General features: G+C 33.7%; 1 protein-coding gene across 5 annotated transcripts; it reads left to right on the top strand.

Annotated features, from left to right (window-relative positions):
• The first annotated feature begins 8,423 nt into the window (after positions 1 to 8,423).
• Positions 8,424 to 16,755, top strand: LOC131631685 (uncharacterized). Of its 5 annotated transcripts, XM_058902452.1 has the most exons (6): positions 8,424 to 8,948; positions 9,127 to 10,342; positions 13,177 to 13,312; positions 13,783 to 13,838; positions 15,753 to 15,913; positions 16,110 to 16,755. In XM_058902452.1, exons 1-6 carry the CDS (start codon positions 8,675 to 8,677, stop codon positions 16,211 to 16,213), a joined length of 1,947 nt encoding a protein of 648 aa, XP_058758435.1. In that variant the 5' UTR covers positions 8,424 to 8,674; the 3' UTR covers positions 16,214 to 16,755. The 5 variants fall into 5 exon arrangements, with proteins under 5 accessions (XP_058758435.1, XP_058758433.1, XP_058758434.1 ...); XM_058902450.1 differs by having other exon boundaries at positions 8,424 to 10,342; XM_058902451.1 differs by lacking the exon at positions 13,177 to 13,312 and having other exon boundaries at positions 8,424 to 10,337.
• The last annotated feature ends 6,014 nt before the right edge of the window (positions 16,756 to 22,769 follow it).

Genomic DNA, 22,769 nt, shown 5'->3' with positions numbered 1-22,769 from the left:
CTTGACGTTGTAGAGTTAGGTCCAAGGTGGAGATTTGTAAGATATTGGATCGAACTCTAGTATTGTCGAAGGGTAGCTTCTTGGTTCGACAGTTCGACAGAGTTAAGCATGAAGTCGAAGGATTGTTCACATGCTGGTGTCGAAGTGTGCATGATGTAGTCGAAGATGGGTCTAGCATGCAGATGTCGAAGATGCTAGGGTTGTTAGCATGTTAAATTAGGTTTTAGTGTTTAAACCCTAATTTGTTAAGTTAGCTTGTTTATTAAGTTGGCTTGTGTAATGGGCCTTGCTGAAAAAGCCCATTAGTTAGTATGTTAGGTTTTATTATAAATAGCATACTAGTCTCTCATCATTGCTAAGCTGCAAATCCTAATTTAGGGTGAGAGAGGTTATTTGTTATTCTTGTAAACTTGTAATCTTGTTTTAAGAGAAAGTGAAAGAATAGCAGTTATAACCAATTATTGTGTTCCTCTTCTTCCTTGTCCTTTATTCTTCCTTGTTTTATACTTTGTTCTTGGCATTGAATTCACAACAGTTTTCAAGGTTGCTCTTAGAATACTATTTCCCAGTGAAAGACGACTCTACGATCTTGTCTTCTCAGAATCCACATCTATACCATCTGATATCTGTTTCAGTAAGGTTTGTCATGGAGCAACAGTAGAGCTGTTGAAATTTGCTGATCTGTTTGCGAATAGAATCTCCTCTGCAGGGCGTGTGTTTAAAACCCATGACTTGTTTGAGACTCTAGATGATTTGATTCCCGAATTTGAATAATTGTTTACTGATACATTGGTGAGCGAAGCAATAAAAATAAAGAACAAATTGGGTGAAGTGAGTTGAGACATTTTCATGGAATTTGGGAATCTATTCTGGTCTTTCTTACACCGGTTTGGAGTTAGACTGTTGGGTTGATGGTGGGGTTCATCCAATGACCTCCGAGGCCACTGGAAACATCCTTTTGGCTTTCTGGTCAAGAGAGAAGCTGGAGAAAATTTTACGAGAACACTCGTTGGATGTTGCTGACGGAGCAAGAACATCTTCTTTATTCTATTCACAAATGGAGATAATAATGAAGGAGTTTGAGAGAAACTTGGAAGCTAAGTCACAAATTTATGAGGACCCTACTTTGCGTTATTTTTTCATGGTGAATAATATTAATCATGTTGAGTTCAACTTGGAAACCTTTTGGGATGATTCGAATCAAATCCAATAGAGGCAAACAAAAACTTTTAAATCACATTGATTCGAATAATACTTTACACATGATTCGAATCAAGCATTTTATACTCACCTCTACTTGATTAGATTCGTGTCAGTTTTTACACCTCATTTGAATTAGACCATTTTTAGCATTTTTCATTTGGTTCTATTGTAGTTGATTCAAATCATGATTTCCACTTAATTTGAATCATGTGGTCTTTGAATGGAATCAAACTTTGTTCTTTATTCAAATAAAGATTGAAACGGGTCAATAGTATGATTTCTTCTTATTCTACTTCCCTTTCTCATTTGACTCAAACTATGAGATGTTCCTAATTCATGTTTAACTACCTTTTTTTCACTCATTTTTGTGCTTAATCTCTAACACATATAAAATTATTTTGTCATAATTTCTTACATACAACCTTACATAACTTTAGTGAATCTCTTTAGTATTATGTGTGATTTTCTGTCAAATCAACTACCCCTCACTTTTGAAAAGTTCAAAACCCTTCTAAACAAATTTCTTTCTTCTACAATATTTATTTTGATTTCAAATCTGGCTAATGAGAGATTTTTAATTGATTGAGGGAGACGGTGTATTGAAACTAATCGTTCTTAAAAATTAGGTAAAGATTTTTCAAGTTTTTGCAAGATTGAGGTTGTTGTCATTGGTGATGACAAATTTCAATGAAAAGAATGAGGTTCTTCTCTCCAGATTGCCTTGTTAGGGGCTGTGTGGAAGGCTATGGACAAGGCCGATTTCTTCTCAAATCTCTAGATAAATCATCGCTCAAGGAATAGGTAGGATCAATGGGTGATTTCTACACATGAAGGCTTGGAGAAGATTGATGATATTGGAAGATACAAAAGCATTAATTGAGTAAAAATTACATAGAAGACTTTGGCAATAAGATGTATACAATTCAATATCCAGATAGAAGATATATTTTCCTCAACACTATTATGGATAAGTGACTGTATGAACTCTTAAAATATTTGTCAAAATAAAAAAGAACAATGCAGGTTCCAATTGGAAACCATTGAAGAATGCATGTAGCTAGGCAAAGTGCGGACAAATGCCGAAGCACTATAAATCTCGGTGTCTGCTCTCTCTATCTATCTTTTACTCTCTCATTTAATTTTCCTAGGATATTGTATGGTTAGATTTTCAATTCTTAGAGTAGTTTATCATTTATTCAATTTGGTAGCGATTTATTACTTAAAGTTAGGTTTGGTTAGAATTGGAACCTAATCAAGCTTTACTGGTGATTAAAATTTGACAAACTATTGAGTTTAGAATTCGTTGAAATTGAATTGTTGTATACACACATCTTGTGGAGTATACAACTGAATCAATTGAATCTGTTATGTATCATCCTTAGGTCATCTTTGATATTTGTGAAGTGATTAAAGGCCTGCATGATCCAATTTCAATTTGAGTATAACTCTCATATTTTTTCTCTAAATCTTCGGCTCAGAAACTTCAAAAAATTATTTTTGAAAAATCTATATTCTCACCCTCCGATAGATTATTTTCTTACTCCATATTCCCACCTAACACAATCATCCTCCTCCTCGGTAACCTCAATCACATTGTCAAAATCTATAAGAAAAATAGAAACAACGTTGCATATGATTTCAAGCTCATCATCAAACCCAGTTTCAAAGTTGTCAGTGAGCATGTCATCATCTTCAGTTGAAATGGGATTATTATCTTTAAACTTGACCACTATTGGATGAGGGATATAAAGTCTTTATTTCACAAGTTTCTTCATCACTTGAGCCACTGTTAGAGGTGGTAATTTGACATTGCCACTTGATTCTTAAGCTTAAAAAAGCATATTTCTTCTTACGTTGGTACCTTCTCAACTGTTTTATGGTCATAGGATTCTTACCCAAATAGTTCTTAGAACTATAAAAGCAGTTCTTTGAAACCTAATAATTGTCATGGTATGATGAAACTTGGCCTATTTCGACCATTTTCTACATTTTTTATTAGCACCAGGACTAGCATTGGGTCAAATCCATTGGTCATAAGGCACACCTAGAGATGGCACATATGTCTTCTTTTGGTTGTTCCATTGGCATGGGGACCCTTGATACTTCTAAGGGATTCCTCTTTTGTCAAAGGTAAATTTGAACTTACAGTCGACCGACCAAATGCTTCTTTCTTGATTGTTGCAGTTTGACTTCCCCGAGATCCTTTTTTGTTTCCTTGTCGAAAATTTCACTATAGCAAGGTCACATTATCACTTCAGAATCTTTTATCTTGCAACAGTTCAGGAAATCAACTAGATCTTCTTCAGCTCTCTTATACACATCTTACACCACCACATTCATCTCTTCGACCTATGGGTTAGGATCCTCAGTAACCTCAACCATCATAATCTCTGGTGCTTAGACAAAGTTGGCCTCCTCGACTTACAAGGGGTCTAAGTCGATTTTCACTGGTGGCTTAGGTTTATCACCAAACTTAAGCATGTCTTCCTTCAGAATGTCTTGTACCAAATCCATAAAAAGAACACATTGAGAAGTCTTATGGGCAAAAAAATTATGATATTTACAAAAACCTTTCTTCTTCGTTTATTCCAATGGTGGATCTTTAAGCCCCTCGACACTATGGTTTGACCATCAGAAACTAAAAGGTCGAAAACTTCATCACATTTGATTACATAAAAAATATAAGTTAACCATTCAACCCATTTGATTATTAGGAATTGGATGAATGGATGATTAAGGAGCACCAAATAAATTAACCATTCAACCCATTTGATGTGTTAATTGTTGATAACTATGATTAACATTTTGGATCAAAGGATTGAATATTGTGTCAATTTGTTAGATAAGTATGTTAACCAAGTCTTGGTTAGTGTCATTGTAATTGGCATGCCATATGGATACTAATACCACTAGGGGAAGTGTAAAACTTAGAAGAAATGGAGGCCTAGTACCTCCTACATTCGTTTGTGTAACCACAGGATTAACAAGAAAGCTATTTGGTGGTGGTATCACCATTTCTAGTGTCACATTCGAAACTAACGTGTGACTCACGACAAGAGAAGTTACTCCAACGGCTGTTGAAGTGCTTCTATCACCACTCATCACTCTAATTGGTTGCTTTTCCACATTTTAAGCGTTGTTATGGGGAGGAGAAACTCCCTGATGGGATGAATTCCTTGATGGTCTATACATGCTAACAATTTTTTCGCTCCTGGGATGCATAATCACTCAACAAATGGAAATATTTAGATGGCGAAGAACAAAAACAAACATAAAAGCACATGGCACATGCATTATCGGTAAGAAGTGTAATTTTCGCACAAAACGGTCTCATTGGACGTGCCAATTTGTTTACTGGTGTTTTTAGTAAACAATCACAAAAAATTTCATTCACTTGCAGAATCAAACTTGAAAAATCGTAAAGGACACTTTGTGTTGAGCGTTTGAGAAAATGTATTAGTGCAAAAAAGTTTTTCAATGTTAGGGTGTGTTTGGTCCGATGTAGATGGAGGGGAAGGGATGAGAGGGAATTTTTCTAGTGAAATATGTTTGATTTAATTTTTAGGAGGGGAGCAAAATTCCTCCAAAGCAAGTGAATGAAAATTGAGATAGATCAAAACTCAAAATAATTATAATTAAATATAGGGTTAATACTACTTTACCCCCCTGCCATATAAGCGAGATTCGGTTTACCCCCCTCTAAAAAAAAACTTATTGGACAAACCTTGCAAAATAAAGATTCCATCAAATTTGACCCTGATCAGTTTTTTGGCCAAGATTCTTAGAATGTTGCCTACGTGGCATTTTTGGTAGTGCTGACTGTACAGCACATTGCTTATGTGGCACAGTCAGCACTGCCACGTGGAATTTATTATTTTTTTTAATTTTTTTTTAAAATTTTTGTAATAATTTTTTTTTAATAAAAATTTAATATTTTTAAAATTTTTTTTATTAATTTTGTTGATTTTTTTTAATTATTTTTTTAAAAAAAAAGTTAATATTTTTTTTACGTTTTTATTATATATAAATTATAAAAAAATTGAAAAAGAATTATAAAAAATTGGAAAAATTAAAAAAAATTTACGTTTTTATTAATTTTTTTTTTAATTTTTTTTCCAAAATTGTTTTACTGTTTTTTTTATTATTTTTAAAATTTATTTTTATTATATATAAATTCGCAGGTATTTTCAAATCCGTAGGTAAATCCACAGGTATTGTCAAATTCGCAGGTAAATCCGCATGTATTTTTAAAGGTAAATCCGCAGGTAATTTTAAATTCGTAGTTAAATCTGCAGGTATTGTCAAATCCGTAGGTAAATCCGCAGGTATTTTTAAATCCGTAGGTAAATCCGCAGGTATTATCAAATTCGTAGGTAAATCCGCAGGTTTTGTCAAATTCGCAGGTAAATTCGCAGTCATTGTCAAATTCGTAGGTAAATCCGCAGGTATTGTCAAATTCGTAGGTAAATCCGCAAGTATTTTTAAAGGTAAATCCCTAGGTATTGTCAAATTCGTAGGTAAATCTGCAGGTATTGTCAAATCCGTTGGTGAATCCGCAGGTATTTTTAAATCCGTACGTAAATCCGCAGGTACTGTCAAATATTTTTTTAAAACGTAAAAAAATATTAAATTTTTTTTAAAAAAAAAATATTAATTTTTTTTTTAAAAAATATTAATTTTAAAAAAAAATTAATTTTTTTAAAAAAAAAAATTAATTTTTTTTAAAAAAAGTTAATTTTTTTTAAAAAAAATATTAATTTTAAAAAAAAAATTAAAAAAAATAATAAATTCCACGTGGCAGTGCTGACTGTGCCACATTGCTTATGTGTTGTACAGTCAGCACTACCAAAAATGCCACGTAGGCAAGATTCTAAGAATCTTGGCCAAAAAAACTTATCAGGTTCAATATTGATGGAATCTTTATTTTGCAAGGTTTGTCCAATAAGTTTTTTTTTAGAGGGATAAACTGAATCTCGCTTATATGGCAGGGGGTAAAGTAGTATTAACCCTTAAATATATTATTGATTAATACATAAATGTAATTTAATTTTTATGTGTCTTTTTAAATTTTTATAATTGTATTTATATTTTAAATTTGGGCTCATTTTTAAAATTAGAACGGGGCCTCTGTGTTGATTAGGCCGGTCCTGCGCAAGTTCATACAGTTCTCATAAATTCATTATCTCTGTGACTCAAAAGTGTGAATTTTAATTAAAACATAACGAAATGCAACCTTAATTATAGAAACAAAATCTACCTATGTACTAGGTACATTATCTACCTATGTATTAGGTACATTATCAACTGCCAACAACGTTTATCTCTTCAGAATTTGACACTTATCTCGTTACGTGGACTTTTATCTTCTAATTCATTTTTATGTGGCTTTGGCTCTTGAACTACTTCAAATCGTTACTGTTGTAAAAAAACGTCTTCATATCATATAAACACATTTATCGAAAAGGTCCATCTGTCGAATCTGTGATTTGGTGTCGAAAATGTTACTTAACTGTCTACATTTAGCATTTATATCCATCTCATATCTCACATTCATGTCAAAATACTGAGCTAAAAATCTGAGACTAATTTAAATTTAGTGCAGGGCCGGCCCAAACCCAAGGAGAGTGAGGTCGTCGCCTTAAGCCTCAATTTCTTGAGCCTTGAAATAGGCCTTAAATGCTGGAAAAAAGGCCACTAAATTAATATTAGTTACAGAAGTTTCAAGAAAGTAAACATAAGACATAATAGCTAAGTGCTAAGCATAGTACCTAGCTTCTGCTATCGTTTATTTTGCCATTTTTAAATAACTTATTTCAATTACAACATTATTTGAATAAACTTGTGTCAATTTACATGGAATATGTCATGGAGACTGGATATATTTTTTTTAATAAATATATATATATATATATATATATATATATATATATATATATATATATATATATATATATATATATATATATATATATATATATATATATATATATATAAAATTAAAAAATAACAAAGTTTAGATACAATTCTTTAGGTGTGGTTCTTACTATTTTTTAATAAAAATATGACAAATATAATTAAATATCATTTAGTGAGTAAAAATAGGAGAAATCTGCATACGTGTAAGTTGAAATTATACACTTGTCATATTTTCATTGAAAAATAGTAAGAACCACATATAAAGAATTGTACCTAAGTTTTGTTCTTTAAAAAATTAATTAATTTTAAAAAATAATATTTTGAAAATTTTGTAAATTAATTTAGGGTCTGTTTGGTAAAAATAGCGGTTGACTGATAAGCTAGCTGATAGTTTATAGCTTATGATTGATGGCTGATGACTGATGACTTATAGCTTATAGCGGATGGTTGAGACTGATAGCTTATAATCTAATTGAAGTGTTTGGTAAAATTAGCGGTTCAATTAACTTATAAATGTAAAATGACATAAAAGATATTTAATATATATTTATTTTATTTTAAATAAAAATAAATTATAAGGGTTAAAAATGGATTTTAATTAAAATAATAAGGATAAAAAAGGAAGAAAAAATTATAAGCTATAAGACATAAGCTAAAACGCTATTTGAAATAGCGTCTGGAAAATAAGCTATAAGCTAGTAAAATAAGCTATAAGCTCGTGATGAAAAGACCGTTACCAAACGGGTCTAAATTATCATATGAACTTATAAGACATAAGACATAAGCTATAAGCTCGAAAACATGGCTTACCAAACAGAGCCTTAGCCTTAAACCTCAAAATACGTTAGACCGGTCTTACTTAGTGACGATTATACTTGCACAACACAACACATAGATTTTGAAGGGCTACGTTCTAATTTTGATACATGTTTAAAATAAATAAAAAAAAATAGTAAGAATAAAATAACATGATTTCTTAGCATAGAATAATATAATGTTGTCATTTTAATATTTTAATATTTTTTTAAATATCAAATATACATTAAAATTTCTAAAGTACTCTTTCAAAATCTTTTAAAAAAGAACTCGAAAACAAACCTAAGAAAAAAATATAATAGGTTAAAAAATTTGAAATTAATCATGTAATCAATGATAAAAGGAGACTATAATAGTCGGACCATCGTTGGGTTGGAACTTTCTTAGTAACTTTCCTAGTAATTCATTGGAAAGTAATAAAACAGAGAGGCAGGTATGTGCCATAAATAATTGAGAAGATATGAAATAAATTCTAAGGCTAGAGTAAACATGTGGAGGGAGAGAATTGATGGAAAACTTATCTCATCAAAATATCTAAAGTATTGGAGCCGCCGTGTATACAATTTACAAATCATACTATAAGCAGCTTTGGTCCTTTTCTTTGAAATTTTAACTTAAATAGATATATTTAATATTCTTCATTTTCACACGCTGCCTTTGCTATCATGTTGTTGAGTTTGTTTTGGCAAACTCAGTGGGGATTCGAAAAGATGACGCATATGCTAACCCAAATTTGGAGATGGCTGGTGCAGCCAGAAGTGTGGAGATTTGTAGGCTTTGCCTCAGCTGTTGTTGGACTCGTCAGTTATGCTCTAAGCTCTTCCTTCAACTATCTCTTTGGAAGTTGGAATCTCTTGAAGGTTTTTCTTTACTGCATTTTCAGTTTCTTCATCAGCCTCATGATTTTCTTTGCAAAATTATTACAACACTCCACAAGTCTTCGGTTCAAAGCTCATACAGCATTTCTTGTACTGGCAATCACATCTGCCTATTCCTTTTTCTTCGACAAAAAGGTGAATGGGAAACCAGATCTATATAGCCTCATTTCATATGCTGCCTTTGCTATCATGTCACTCAGCCTGTCAAGGCAAACTCATTTTGGATTCGAAATCGATCTTCTCTACTTCTTTCTTGGATGTCTAATTGTGCTACTCATGAAGATTAAATTACAGTTATTTTTTGTTGGAGCAGGTTTCAGCTATTCCCTTATTATTCTCCGTTCTTCCTTTTCTTCAATAGATGCTGGAGCAAATAATCCGCACTCTGATCTCCAAAATGGAAATTCGGTGGTTCTTTCTATAGCTTCTCTACAACTCACCAGTACTGATACTGCTAGTGCTACTAGCAGTGCCAATAACAGTAGCATCGGTTCACCACAATTGGTGATCACCGCTGATATTAGTAATATGATGGAACAACTTCAGACATTTGTAACGGAGCTTCGGCGTGAAAATTCAAATTTCATTCAAATGGTGTTGGAGTATGTAAAAAAATATGTTGAGGAATACTCTGAATTGGTGGTAACCGATACTAACTTCATGATGGATGCGCTGAAGCCAGAAACCATCAAAGGCCTTGAGGAAACAGCAAAGGTTATGATGAGCTCTGGATTTGAGAAAGATTTTTCAGATGTCTACATCGATTGCCGTAGGGAATGCTTAAATGAGTGCCTAATGCATAGATTATTCGGGTTACAGAAGCTCAGCATCGAGGACATTCACAATATGCCATGGAACGTCCTCGAAGCCCAAATTGAGAAATGGATTAAAACTTTCAATATCACTCTGAAGATACTCTTTCCTGGCGAGCGACGAATCTGTGACCGCATTTTTTTTGGATCCTCATCGGCAGCTGATTTTTCCTTCGTGGAAATCTGCAGGGAATCCACCATTCAGTTGCTGAGTTTTGCTCAATCTGTCGCCTCTGGAAGCCATTCCCCAGACCGTTTGTTTAAAATGCTGGAGGTGTTGGAAACACTGCGTGACTTAATTCCAGAAATTGAATCGTTCTTTTGTGATGAATACAGTGTGTCTCTAAGGAATGAAGCAAACACCACACGGAAGAAATTGGAAGAAGCAATCAGAGACATTTTCATTCAATTGGAGGAATTTTACAGGCAAGAGCATAGGTATCTGGAGTCATTGGAGAGCAATTTAAATGCCAGATCCAAATTCTACGATGGCTCTTTTTCAGGGGATATTTTCTTGATGAACAATGGCACATACATAATCCCAATTGCAGAAGATAATGAATTAGGATCCCTTTTGGAGAATGATTGGATCCGACAATATGCTTGGAAAGTTTTGCACTACAATGGACAACAGAACATGAGCACTATCTCACCCGAATTAACCCATGAGGTGAATGTGAAAGATTCCGAAGCATTCCCCTGCCAACCGCGAGTAAGGTATCATCTAAACTTTATGTTAAACAGTTTAAAAACTTATCTCTTTTTCATAGTTCAGAAAAAACAAATAATAGAGAAAGAGAAATATAATAACAACATGGAAATTGCAAAATTAGATAATAGACCGCAATCGAAAAGTAGAGAATAATTGCATAATCGAAAAGTAGACCACAACCGCTATCAAATGAAATTAGAGAATAATAATATATAAAAATTGTTATAACATTCTCAAACCAAATATTTAACCATCTTCACAACACTCTTAACACAAAAGTTTAAAAAAAATATAAAAGTCAAATACAAGCTAAAAATACTTCTGATTGACACATTTTGTAACGTAAAACTTAAATCTTTTATATAATGTTAGACTCTCTCTTCCTTTACTAAATTAAACGATGTAAGACTTCTTCATCATATATATTTTCAATCAACCTCAACATTTTTTTCTTATCTCTTTCTATAATGTTAAGCTAAAAATAAAACAAACATACTAAAACTAAAACTAGTTCAAGACACTACGTGGTGATGAGTTACTTAACAAAACCACAAATATGTCCCAATTGTATGGTAATGAACTTAATAGTAACAATACTTGCAATTAATCTTCAAGCATCGTCTTTCATAATGGTGAGTTGATTTACTAATCATTAAAAATCTCTCAAGTATTTGTAAACATTCGGGTTTTCTTTATACTTGAGGCTCACCAATCGATGAATAAGAGGCTTTATTCTTGGTTGTCTTTCTCTCTACAAAGTTTTCAATTTCATCCATAATGTGTGCGCAATAGTTTCATGTGCAACATGATGAAAAACACTTTGATCTATCTATTGTCGAAATTGTCCAATAGTTTTCCTGTTCATCCATTCATTCTCATACTTGTTGGCTTCGTCCATTTGTTTTGCAAATGTTCATACAAATATTTGCATTAGAGTATGTATTCTATTACGGGTTTTCAAATGGAGTAGTTTGAAGAGTTTAACTTAATTATTGTTATTAATGTTGACTCTTCCATTATGTATAAAGTCCACACTTTTATAGAGTGTGGTCGTCAATAAAAATAACAAAATATGATGCAGTATCTAAAAATTTATCATCCATCATGCAAACATCAATGTGAATTAAATTTAAAATATTTGACCTCCTATGAGGACCATTAAGATGAAAGGAAACTATATGTTATTTATAAAAAAATAACGAGTTTAAGTTTTTAGAGGAGTACTTTTCACCGATTTTTTTTCTTTGCAAGAATGTTGAGTCATTAATCACTCAATTAACTATGGTGTGTATGTCATAAATTACTAGAGGCATCTTCAAACGCATTCACTTCCTCCATGCATAGCTTCACATGCCCCTCTCTAAATAATTGTGGGGCTTTGCCCTTTTGCTACCACCATTGACCCTTTAGTGGTTTTATTTATGCCACCTCTATCAAAGTAAGTGTGATGATCTTTAATATCCAAGACTTTGACCGAAATCAATTTGAGATGAATATCAAGAACATGTCTCATATTTTTCAATTTAAACTTGCATCAAACACCAATTCAACCCAAACATCTCTCTTACCAATACTTTTACAAACTCCTTCATTTCTTGTGTTTCCTATTCCAAAATCACCAATATTATAAGATGAGAATAAATCACACCTAAGAATAACATGGTATGAAACACCTGAATCGATAATTCAAGTTAAATCCTTACATGCAAAGTTTATGGAATTATCATCATAAATACTGTAGACATAACTGTCACATGCAAATGTTGTCGTATCTTTATCATTTTTCATTGCATTCATCTTTTCACTTGAATATTCTCTTAAAGAAACCTATAATTCATTTTTCTGTGTCTCTCTTTTTCACAATTGTAGCATATAATTTTTTTTATAGTTGTTGACTTGGATCTTGACTTGCCACAATTTTATTTGGACTGGTTCAGTCGAGAACAGAAAACTTGTTCAAGTGGCTTGGAAAAAGATGTGTAAACCTTATGCACATGGTGGCTTAGGTCTCAGATCTTTAATCAAGCTCAATGAGGCCTGTAACCTTAAATTAGCTTGGGATATGCTTACTGGTCAGGAGCATTGGGCCTTCATTTTGAAGAGTAGGGTCCTTAAGAATTACGGTCCGATTAAGTTCCACATTTTTTCGTCTATTTGGTCCTCCATCAAAGCGGAGGTTCTTCTTATTAAGGATATTGGTGTTTGGTCTGTTGGTAATGGCGCTGCAATCAACTTTTAGCAGGATAGGTGGTGCGGACCGCCGCTTATTGAAGACTTTTCTCTTGAGTTTCTCCGTTCCAATGGAATTGTCGTTTCGTCTAAAGTTGCTGATTTTTTTTATCGATGGTCAATGGGGTTTTTCCGGCTGACTGGGATCAGCTTTTCCCTTTTCTTCGTCAGCGAATATTCCCTATCGTGTCGCCTTCAGAATTGGATCTTTTGTACTGGCCACATTTTTTATCCGGCGAGCTATCTCTCAAGGAGGTTTACTGTTACAAAAATCCTTCTATTGTTCTTTCTTAACCCAAATTGGTATGATCCAGTGATATCCTGCCTGCGAAAGCCATGGTGGTTTGGAAATCCATGGTTCTTATATCTTTTATATCTTGGGCTTTTTTTCTTTTTAATATATGAGACTTTATTAAAAAAAAAAAATAGTTAGAAGAGCGTAAAAGAGAAAAATAAAAGAGAGGATATAAGTCCAAATATTACTACCTACTTTTATCTTTATAATTATTATTTTTCACAATTTTAATTATTGTCTCCTGCACTAATTAGACTCTATAATTACTTTTTTTTTTCCACATTGCTTTAATGATTGTCTCCTGCCATTAATCAGACGCAGGAAAACAACTCAGAATATGAGAACATTAGTGATATCTCCTACACAACAGTTTGGAAGCACATATCAAATACTGTATAAAATGCTTATACATCAAGACGGGTTTACATGGAAATTATACGGAACAAAATTGGTCAGGACCGGCCCTAGGAGGAGGCCACCAAACTAGTGCCCAGGGCCTTAAATTTTTATTTCATATTTATATAATTTTGTTAATTGATTTTTTTAAAATAATTTTTTAAATTATATTATATATCAATTAAATAATAACACCTATTTAGAATATATCGTAATAACAAATATTTATAATGTATATTGTTTGATTTATTATTTTAAAAATTACACATAAATAATAAGTTTTTGTTTAATTTTTTAATAAATAGGAGACTTAATATCTAATTTTTTTTTTATAATTGTGACATTGTTTTTGAATTATAATTTTTTTAAATAATGAGAAGAGTGTTTAAATGAATTGATTTTTTATTAATTAAAATAAAATTAATTATAATAATTTAATATTTTACACTTTAAAATATCTAAATTGTATTAATTTTAGAAATTTTTTACTATATTAAAAATATTTAATTTTAAATTTTGTCTCAGGACTCAAGACGTCATGGGTCGACCCTGGAAGAGGAGATTGGCTTCAAATATCCTAGGTACGCATAGTCAATTGAATAATTAATTTATATTTTGACTTGATCAATTTAAGTTTAACATGACAACAAAATCCATGTGGATATTTGTCCAAGCTCACTTCGAGTTTGATGGATAAAATCTATTTTAATTGAGTGTATAGTATGAGTTTGAATTTTTTTATGTTTTAAAAGATGGGTACGAGGCGAATAATGGAAATACTAATATTCCTCAAATTCACCTCGTTGATAATTGAAATACTTCTATTTTAAAAATTTATAATATCAATTATTTTATTAGTAGTACATTAATATTTTGGTTTGTATTTTATTGTTTGAAATATTTAAAATGTTTGTCAAAAAATTTCACAATTGTTTAATTTATTATTTTTAATATTTGTTAGAATTCGAGACAAATTATTAGTTTGAGAAAATGACCATTTCAATTTAAAAATTTGACTCCGGTACAGGAATGAGATGAGGTAAGATACACAAATCTGTTTGAAACGAATTTTGAATTCAGTTATTTATCCCCATGTGAGTTTGTGGTGGGAAATAAATATTTAACCAAAATTTAGATTTGGATATGCAAAAGGAAAACTCATATTTGCCCCACCCCAGTACCCTGTCAATTTAAGTCTCACTTGCTCAAACCTAAGAATGACAATATAACCCATCCCCAGTGAGCACTCACAAAAATACCCCTAACGAGTAGGATTAAAACTCAAAAAAAATGAATAAAATGAGTATAGTCATGTGTTTGGATACTTGCCTACTAAAATTAATTGATATGGGTGCAGATATGAACACCTTGATATTTAAATAAATTTTTAAAATATAAGTTGAACTAATATCATTTAAGTTAAATTATAGATTTTAACTTCGAATTGAATAAATTTTTTAAAAAAAATACTATCAACTTTATTCAAAAATAACTAAACATATTATAAAATATTATGTATTCAAAATCATTTAAGAGTATAAAATAACATAAATTAATTAGAAAATCACGTTCTGTCAATGTTTTAAAAGTTAGACTGGTTATCAACTGGTAAGGATATTGGTTATTGAATTATTGATCGAACCACTGAGTCACTAGTTGAACTGCATGGTTAAATCGAGTTAAACCAGATAATTCGGTTGAATAAACAGGTCTCTATAACAAGGATATATATTTATTAAATCGGTCGAATCAATAATTTCACATGTCATTCTTTAAATTTAAATTTTAAATATAATCATCAGTCACAACAAAATAATACAAAATATAAATTTAAAATCAGGTATAATTGTCAACAAGGAAAAGTTGTTTCAAATAAGTTTTGAATAAAGTCTAATTATATTTTAATTAATTTTTTAAAAAAAATTATGAAAACGAAGTCTTTTGTTTCGAGAAAAAAAGCATGCATTTGACCCTGATTTTCCAAAACTATCGATTCTGATTTTGACTGATTCCCACCAATTCAATAGCATACCCGATACACCAATCAGATTAGACCGGTAACCTTTTTGATTTTCGATTCGATCGGTCCGACCGATTCGATTTGATTTTTAAAATTTTGATTTAGGGAGAAAAATATTACTTTGTCAACTACAAAAATACCGCAAGCTAAAATATTTATTAAAAAAAGTTAAATAATTTTTTATATCTATAAATTAGCGTGTTTTTTATTTTCGTTTATGTATTTTATTTTTTAAAAAATGATTGCTGAATATTTTAGTTATAAAATTAAAATCCGCAGTAAATTCGCAGATATTTATGCGTTTTATAATTTTAGAGATTAAAATCAAATAAAATTTAATACTTAAGAATTTTATTTAAAAAGAAAATAAGGACGAAAAACAAAAACATCTTAATTTAACGAACAAATAATAATTTAAAATAAATTACAATTCAATCCGTTAACAACCGATTTGAAACATTTTATTTTGTTTCAGGAGTATGTACAGGTGTTACCACATGAAGCAACGTGCGTGTCGAGCCAAAAAGAGTATCCAACAACTTGGTGACAATCCAAACGTGTTTGAAATAATATACTATCATGGACATTCCTGCAACACTCCCTTAATAAGACCAGCATCACAATCAGGCACACCAGGTGAGAAAACTAGTTGAATATTCTTTTACAAAATTTATTCAATTAATATAATATTTATATCTATCTCGTAAATAGACAAAAAATTTGTATTGATAAATAGAGGAATTTCGACTTCAATTAATAAGATGTCAAAAGTCTAGAATTTTATTCAAATTCAAGGTAATTGTATCCAGAATTATGACATTAAATTCTACAGCCGAATCCATAAACACTATACATGGAAAAGCTAGCTGGTCCTGCCGACGGTGGGTATCATCCTATGATGGAAAGCGTCGTATGCTATCTTCTTTCTGTCATTAAATCACAGGAGATGAACGTTGTTAATGGAGACGGAGCATTTTCACTTTCAGCACAAACGGAGGGGACGATGGAGCTGCTAGAGAGCATGTTTACATTGATATCTCAAAAATATGTGGATCCTTTCTTGTGTCATTTTTTCAAGAGGAATAGCCAGAGGTATTTGGAAATGGCAACCCTTTGCAATGTTTGGTTCCAAGAAAAGCTCATGGGATAAGGTTTACTAGGCCGGAGAACATGCAGAGTTCAGTGCACATGGTCTGTTCATGACGAGAAGCTAAGGGGAGCAATTGTTGCATCTTTCAAAAACATCTTGCTACCAGCATATGGAATCTTCATCGGGAAGTTTCAGCATATTGTTACGAGTATATTGAGTATGGAATGTTTGAGATCCATGATGTAGTTTATAATTTGTGTCTATTTTGTTTTGTTTTGTTTTAGCTATGTTGGTTTGAGTCATGTTGTCAATAATGTTCTCATGTTATTGTCACAATTAATGATAATTTTTATTTGTCGTGCCAATTATCAAATGATAATTTATGATCTAGTTGGAAATGTTTCAAATGCGCGACCTTTACAATGTTGCATATTTTAAAACTTCGGAGTTAGTCTCGTAATTATGTTGCATGTTAGGCCAAAGATTTAGAGCAATAAAACTAGCAAACCTCATGATTTTGATGATTGAATATATATCTTGTTCCCACTTAAGTCTGAGTTGTAGTGCACTTTTCTAAGTGCTAAAAAATTTATTTGATGTCTTTCTAAGCATGTCCATAAAAATGTGTCTAATCTGAAAAGAGCGATGGAGAGAGTATAATGTAACATAGTCTGCGACAATCATAATTTAGTTTCAGTTACACAAACAAAGGCAAACATACAAAATTATGCAGCTTTAGCCTCAATTTTGAGCTTTAGTTGATCCACTGCTTCCTTGAAACAAATCATTGAATCTAGATTCAATATCCTCCATTTGATACTTCACATATTTATCATGATCATATTTTCCAAGTTTCGGAACACTCTCAAACCTCCCAATGAAGTTTCCATACGCTGGCAACAAGTTTCTCGCAATAGAAACTCTTATGATTTCCCTAAGTTGTTCATCCAAGACAAACCACGAAGACTGAACCCTACATATTTCTTCAAACATTATGTTGAACGATTTGAGCTTTTTCTTCATCGACTTCTTTACCATATTAGGAGGCACTATTCCATTGTCCTATTTGACAAGGGTGATCAAACATGATTTTGTCAATATATGTTTGCTATATTATTTAGATAGATGTAAATAATATTTTTGATTTTGATGTAGATAATATTTAGGTTTGTAATATATGTATAAAATATAGGTAAAAAAAAGGATTATATATAGGAAAAAAATTATTTCACCACGGATGATTAAGAAGACTATGGTGATAGATAGCATGCCAAATATTATATACCATACCATAATGCTGAAAAAAACAAAGTATTTCATAACGGTTGTTTACTATAATAGTTATGATAGGTAGCTCACTACCTAGTTTATCACAACGGCCATACAACCGTGGTGGAAAACAATATACTTACAACCACACCTTACTTCACAACGGTTGGTCAACCATGATGGTATCCCTTTTTCAACCATTGGGAAATGATTTTTCCGTAGTAGTGTTGGGACCTTAAGTTATTCAAGTGAAAGAGTTTTTTGAACCACCCAATTGATTAAGACCTTAATTTCATCGATTGGAAGATTTTTTAACTACCAAATCAATGTGGTACTTAAACCAATCGTTTGGAAGAAGTCTAAGCCATTAACCAAACTTTTAGGACAATATCTTAATGACTGATATTGACTCTTTATCTAATCTTTCTATACTTAGGCAAGGTAATCCATTAAGTTTAGTTATCCAACCGATTGGGACAACAATCCAATCGACAGAGACATTAAAATTGCTCATTGATCGTTTTTTTTTTTTATTTTCACATCTATTATATAAAAGAGGATTGTCTCTCCTCTTCATTTCACACCAATATCCAAAGTCTTCTATTTGTTTTTAGAATTTATCTCTCTCTCGCTCTATATATTTATATATATGAAATATTTTCTTTCATTTAAAGTTGCATTGGTGCTTTTTGACTGAAACACTACTTGTGAGGAAGAAAGTATTGGTCGTGTTGTTGTTGTAATTCTCGAGAGTGTGATACTTTTGAAAAATTAAATTTGGTTCATGAGATAAAACAATCATAAAATCTCTGTTTTGGTTTTTAGAATTTTGCTAAAAAAAGTATGTTTGGTTATTGAGATGAGCTTGAAAAATTTCTAAATGGTTTGTTAGCTCAACCTAGGTAAAAACTTTCATTTTGGTTAGGGATAAGTCTGTGTAAAATTTCAAGATCAGATTTTCGTGGGCATAACCTGTAAAAGTTCAAAATTATAGTCAAAATTTCAAGATGTCTTAGGGATAGGAGTAGGCCAACGTTCAGTCGAACATGAATAAATCGCTAGTGGAATCTCTCTCAACTCTTAGCTCTTTATTTCTGCAAAGCTTTACTTTCTGCTGCTTAATTTACTCCGATCTTTAAAATTACTAATCCGATTTACTAATTAAGTAATAAAACTCTAAAATCAATCACAAATTTTAAATATCACAATTCACTTCTTTCCTTTTGTGTTTGAAGTCACTGGTCTAGCGTATTCCTCTCGGAAACTAGAGATAGTAGGTGAGATATGTTGGAACATACAAATCAAATTAAGGTTTCTTTAATGGGGAAAATGATCAATTGAAGAAGATGAAGATTAAAGAATGAAGAGAAATAATAGAGAGAGAGAGTAATTGAGGGTGAGATAGTGAATTGGCATTAACCACAACATAGGAGTAGTGAGCTCCTTATATAGTACAAGTTACAAAATGATTGGAATGATTTAAAGCACCCTAAAACAAACAGAAAAACAGTTGGGCTTCAGTGTAACCGGTTACGGCAAACAGCGTAACCGGTTACGCAAACGCAACATCTATAGTAAATCTGTTTCACGGGTTCGTAACCGGTTACGGTAACAGGCGTAACCGGTTACGCCAACTGAAGTACTAAAAACAGCAGTTTCAACACACCACCTCACTTCAGTTGGTCCAAGTCCACCATGCTCAGCTTCCTTCTCAGCCTCTTGAACACCTCATTGGTCACACCCTTGGTCAATAAGTCAGCTACTTGATCTTCGCTTCGACAATACCCCAATCGTAACTTTCCATCGCTCACTAACTCCCTTAAGTAATGAAACCGCATCTCTATGTGCTTGCTTCTTCCATGTGCAATTGGATTCTTTGCAAGGTTGATCGCGGAGACATTGTCGACAAGGAGAGTAATAGCCTCACCCTCACTACTATTAAGCTCCTTCAATAGATTCATAAGCCACATGGCTTGGCAAGCACACAACGATGCCGCAATATACTCGGCCTCACAAGATGAGAGTGCTACCACCGGTTCCTTTTTCGAACACCAAGAGATTGGAGTTCTACCTAGCATAAAGATGTATCCAGCTGTTGACTTTCTATCATCCTTATCACCACACCAATTGGAATCGGTGAAACCAAGTAAATCACACTTTCGGCTCGTATCCGATGCCGGAAAGAGAATTCCACAACCAAGAGTCCCTTTAATATATCTAAGGATCCTCTTGACAGCTGCCATATGAGATACCTTTGGTCTCTCCATGAATCTACTCGCAATACCGACACTAAATGCCAAGTCCGGTCGCGTATTGCACAAATACCGCAATGATCCAATCAATCTTCGATATTGAGTTGGATCAACATCTTGCTCATCCTCACTTTTGGACAGCTGTAGCCTTGCTTCACATGGTGTAATGGCAACATTTCAATGTTCCATTTCACACCTCTTCAAGATCTCAAGTGCATACCTCCTTTGGTGCATGAGCAGTCCCGTTTTTGACCTTTGGAACTCTATGCCAAGGAAGTATTTCATGATTCCAAGGTCCGTCATCTCAAACTCGCTCATGAGTTCCTTCTTGAACCTTGAAATACTCTCCTCACAGCTGCCGATAATCAAGAGATCGTCCACATATAAGCAAAGGATTATCACTCCATCCTTAGCATTTGATCTCACATATACACCATGTTCGGACACACACCGCTTGAAGTCAATGTCAACAAGGAAGCCATCTATGCGTTTGTTCCAAGCTCTTGGAGCTTGTTTCAAACCATACAAGGCTTTATGCAACTTGTAGTATCTCATCTCTTGATTCTTTACTTCAAAACCAGGGGGCTGTCCAACATAAACTTCCTCATCAAGTGGACCGTTCAAAAACGCAGATTTGACGTCCATTTGATAAACGCTCCAATTGTTGTTGTTTGCAATACCAACAACCAATCGGATGGTCTCAAGCCTAGCCACAGGAGCAAACACCTCCTCAAAGTCTATTCCTTCACGTTGCAAAAACCCTTTCGCTACTAATCGAGCCTTATACTTGATTATCTCGCCCTTCGGATTTGCTTTCACTTTAAAGACCCAACGGACACCAATTGGCTTCTTACCATGAGGTAGATCAACTAACTCCCAAGTACCGTTTTTCTCGATTGATTCCAGCTCCTCTTTCATTGCACAAATCCATTTTGGATCCCTTAGAGCCTCCTCCGTATTCACCGGTTCGGATTCGGCCATAAGCGCAAAATGAACGAAATCACCTTCATTATTAACTTCGTTATCTTGGAATCTCTCACATTCTTGGAGTCTAGAAGGCAACACTCTTTGCCTTGTTGATCTTCTACGGTGTCCTTCAGTTTGAACATCATTCGGAGGCTGCGGAACTGTTTCGGGACTGACTGGATCATCAAAAAATACAGCAGTTGGGATTCTGTTCTGCTCGTAACCGGTTACGCCTGTATGTACTGGCTGGCCGTAACCGGTTACGCTGTTCCCTGCAGAATTCTGACTCTGTTTTTCCTGTCCGTAACCGGTTACGCCAGTTTGTACTGGCTGGCCGTAACCGGTTACGCTGAGACTGCTGCTGTTATTTTCTTCAAAAATAACATCTCGACTAATTTGAATCTTCCGATTTCTCGCATCGAACAGTTTGTAACCGCCTGTAGAGTGATATCCAACGAATATCATCTCTTCTCCTTTATCGTCCAACTTCTTTCTCAATTGTCCCGGCACATGTTTATAAGCCACCGAACCGAATACACGCAAATGACTTAGATTCGGTTTGAATCCACACCAAGCCTCTTCCGGTGTAAGCTTTTCAAGCTTCTTTGTAGGACAACGATTCAATAAGTATGTGGCTGTAGAGACCGCTTCTCCCCATAGTTCCTTCGGTAGACTTTTACCGTTTAACATGCTTCGAACCATGTTCATAATCGAACGATTTTTCCTCTCGACAATACCATTTTGCTGCGGCGTATAGGGTGGTACAACCTCACGCACTATACCCTCATCATCACAATACTTCCCAAACGCAACCGAGGTATACTCACCTCCGCCGTCCGTTTTGAGAACTTTCAACTTGCGACCGCATTGCCTCTCCGCCATGGACTTAAACCTCTTGAATACATCAAACACCTCATCCTTTCTCTTGATGACGTAAGTCCACAACTTTCTACTAAAATCGTCAATGAATGTGACGAAATATCGATTGCCACCAAATGTGTCCACTTGCATAGGTCCACAAACATCGGAATACACCACCTCAAGGTGTGCATTGGTCCTATGACCCGCATCCTTGCTAAAACTTCCTTTGTGTTGTTTTCCTTTCACACATTCCTCACACAACTCAGCTGGAATGTTAATGTGTGGCAGCCCGGTAACCATACCTTCTTGTTGCAACGCTTTGAGATCACGAAAATTCAAGTGACCGAGACGGTAATGCCATAACCACTCCTCTCTACTTGCAGCTGTAGCTAAGCACCTATGCTCCAATACTTTCAGCTCAACTTTGAAAGTCCTATTGGTAGCCATGGGAGCCTTTAGGATCAACACTCCACTAGCATCAACAACCCGCAAGATCTTATCTTCCAATCGTATATTGTAACCTTTTTCGAGCAATTGACCAATACTCAAAAGATTACACTTAATACCTGGAATATATAGCACATCCTTGATCATAGAATGTCCACCATCCTTTTTCTCGATCAACACATCACCGACACCTTCGGCCATGAGAGTGGAATCGTCCGCAAACTTTACTTTGTTTTTCGCCACTTGATTGATTTGCACAAACCAATCTCTTCTTCCCGTCATATGCGTTGAACATCCGGAGTCTAAGTACCACTCCTCTTTGCCTTGAGTTCCATCACGAACCGAAATCATCACATTTTGTTCCGAACTCAAAACTGTCGCTTTTTCTGCACTGTTGCAGCTGCTGTCCCGTGACTTGCAGCTGCTGTCCAGCACCTCTGTCATGCCTTCGCACTCATCGGTAATCATCATTAAGAGTGTGGCTTCATCATCCACCTCTTGCCTAGCAACCTTGGCTTCATCCCCTTTAGTTTCAAGCTGTTTAGCACCACACTTTGCTTGAAAATGCCCAAGTTTCCTGCATTTCCAGCATTGTACCTTGCTCATG

Source organism: Vicia villosa, unplaced genomic scaffold (genome assembly GCF_029867415.1).
Source record: "Vicia villosa cultivar HV-30 ecotype Madison, WI unplaced genomic scaffold, Vvil1.0 ctg.000857F_1_1, whole genome shotgun sequence".
Lineage (NCBI taxonomy): Eukaryota > Viridiplantae > Streptophyta > Magnoliopsida > Fabales > Fabaceae > Vicia > Vicia villosa.
Note: the sequence above shows the minus strand (reverse complement) of the source record. Positions and strands in the feature narration are given on the sequence as shown.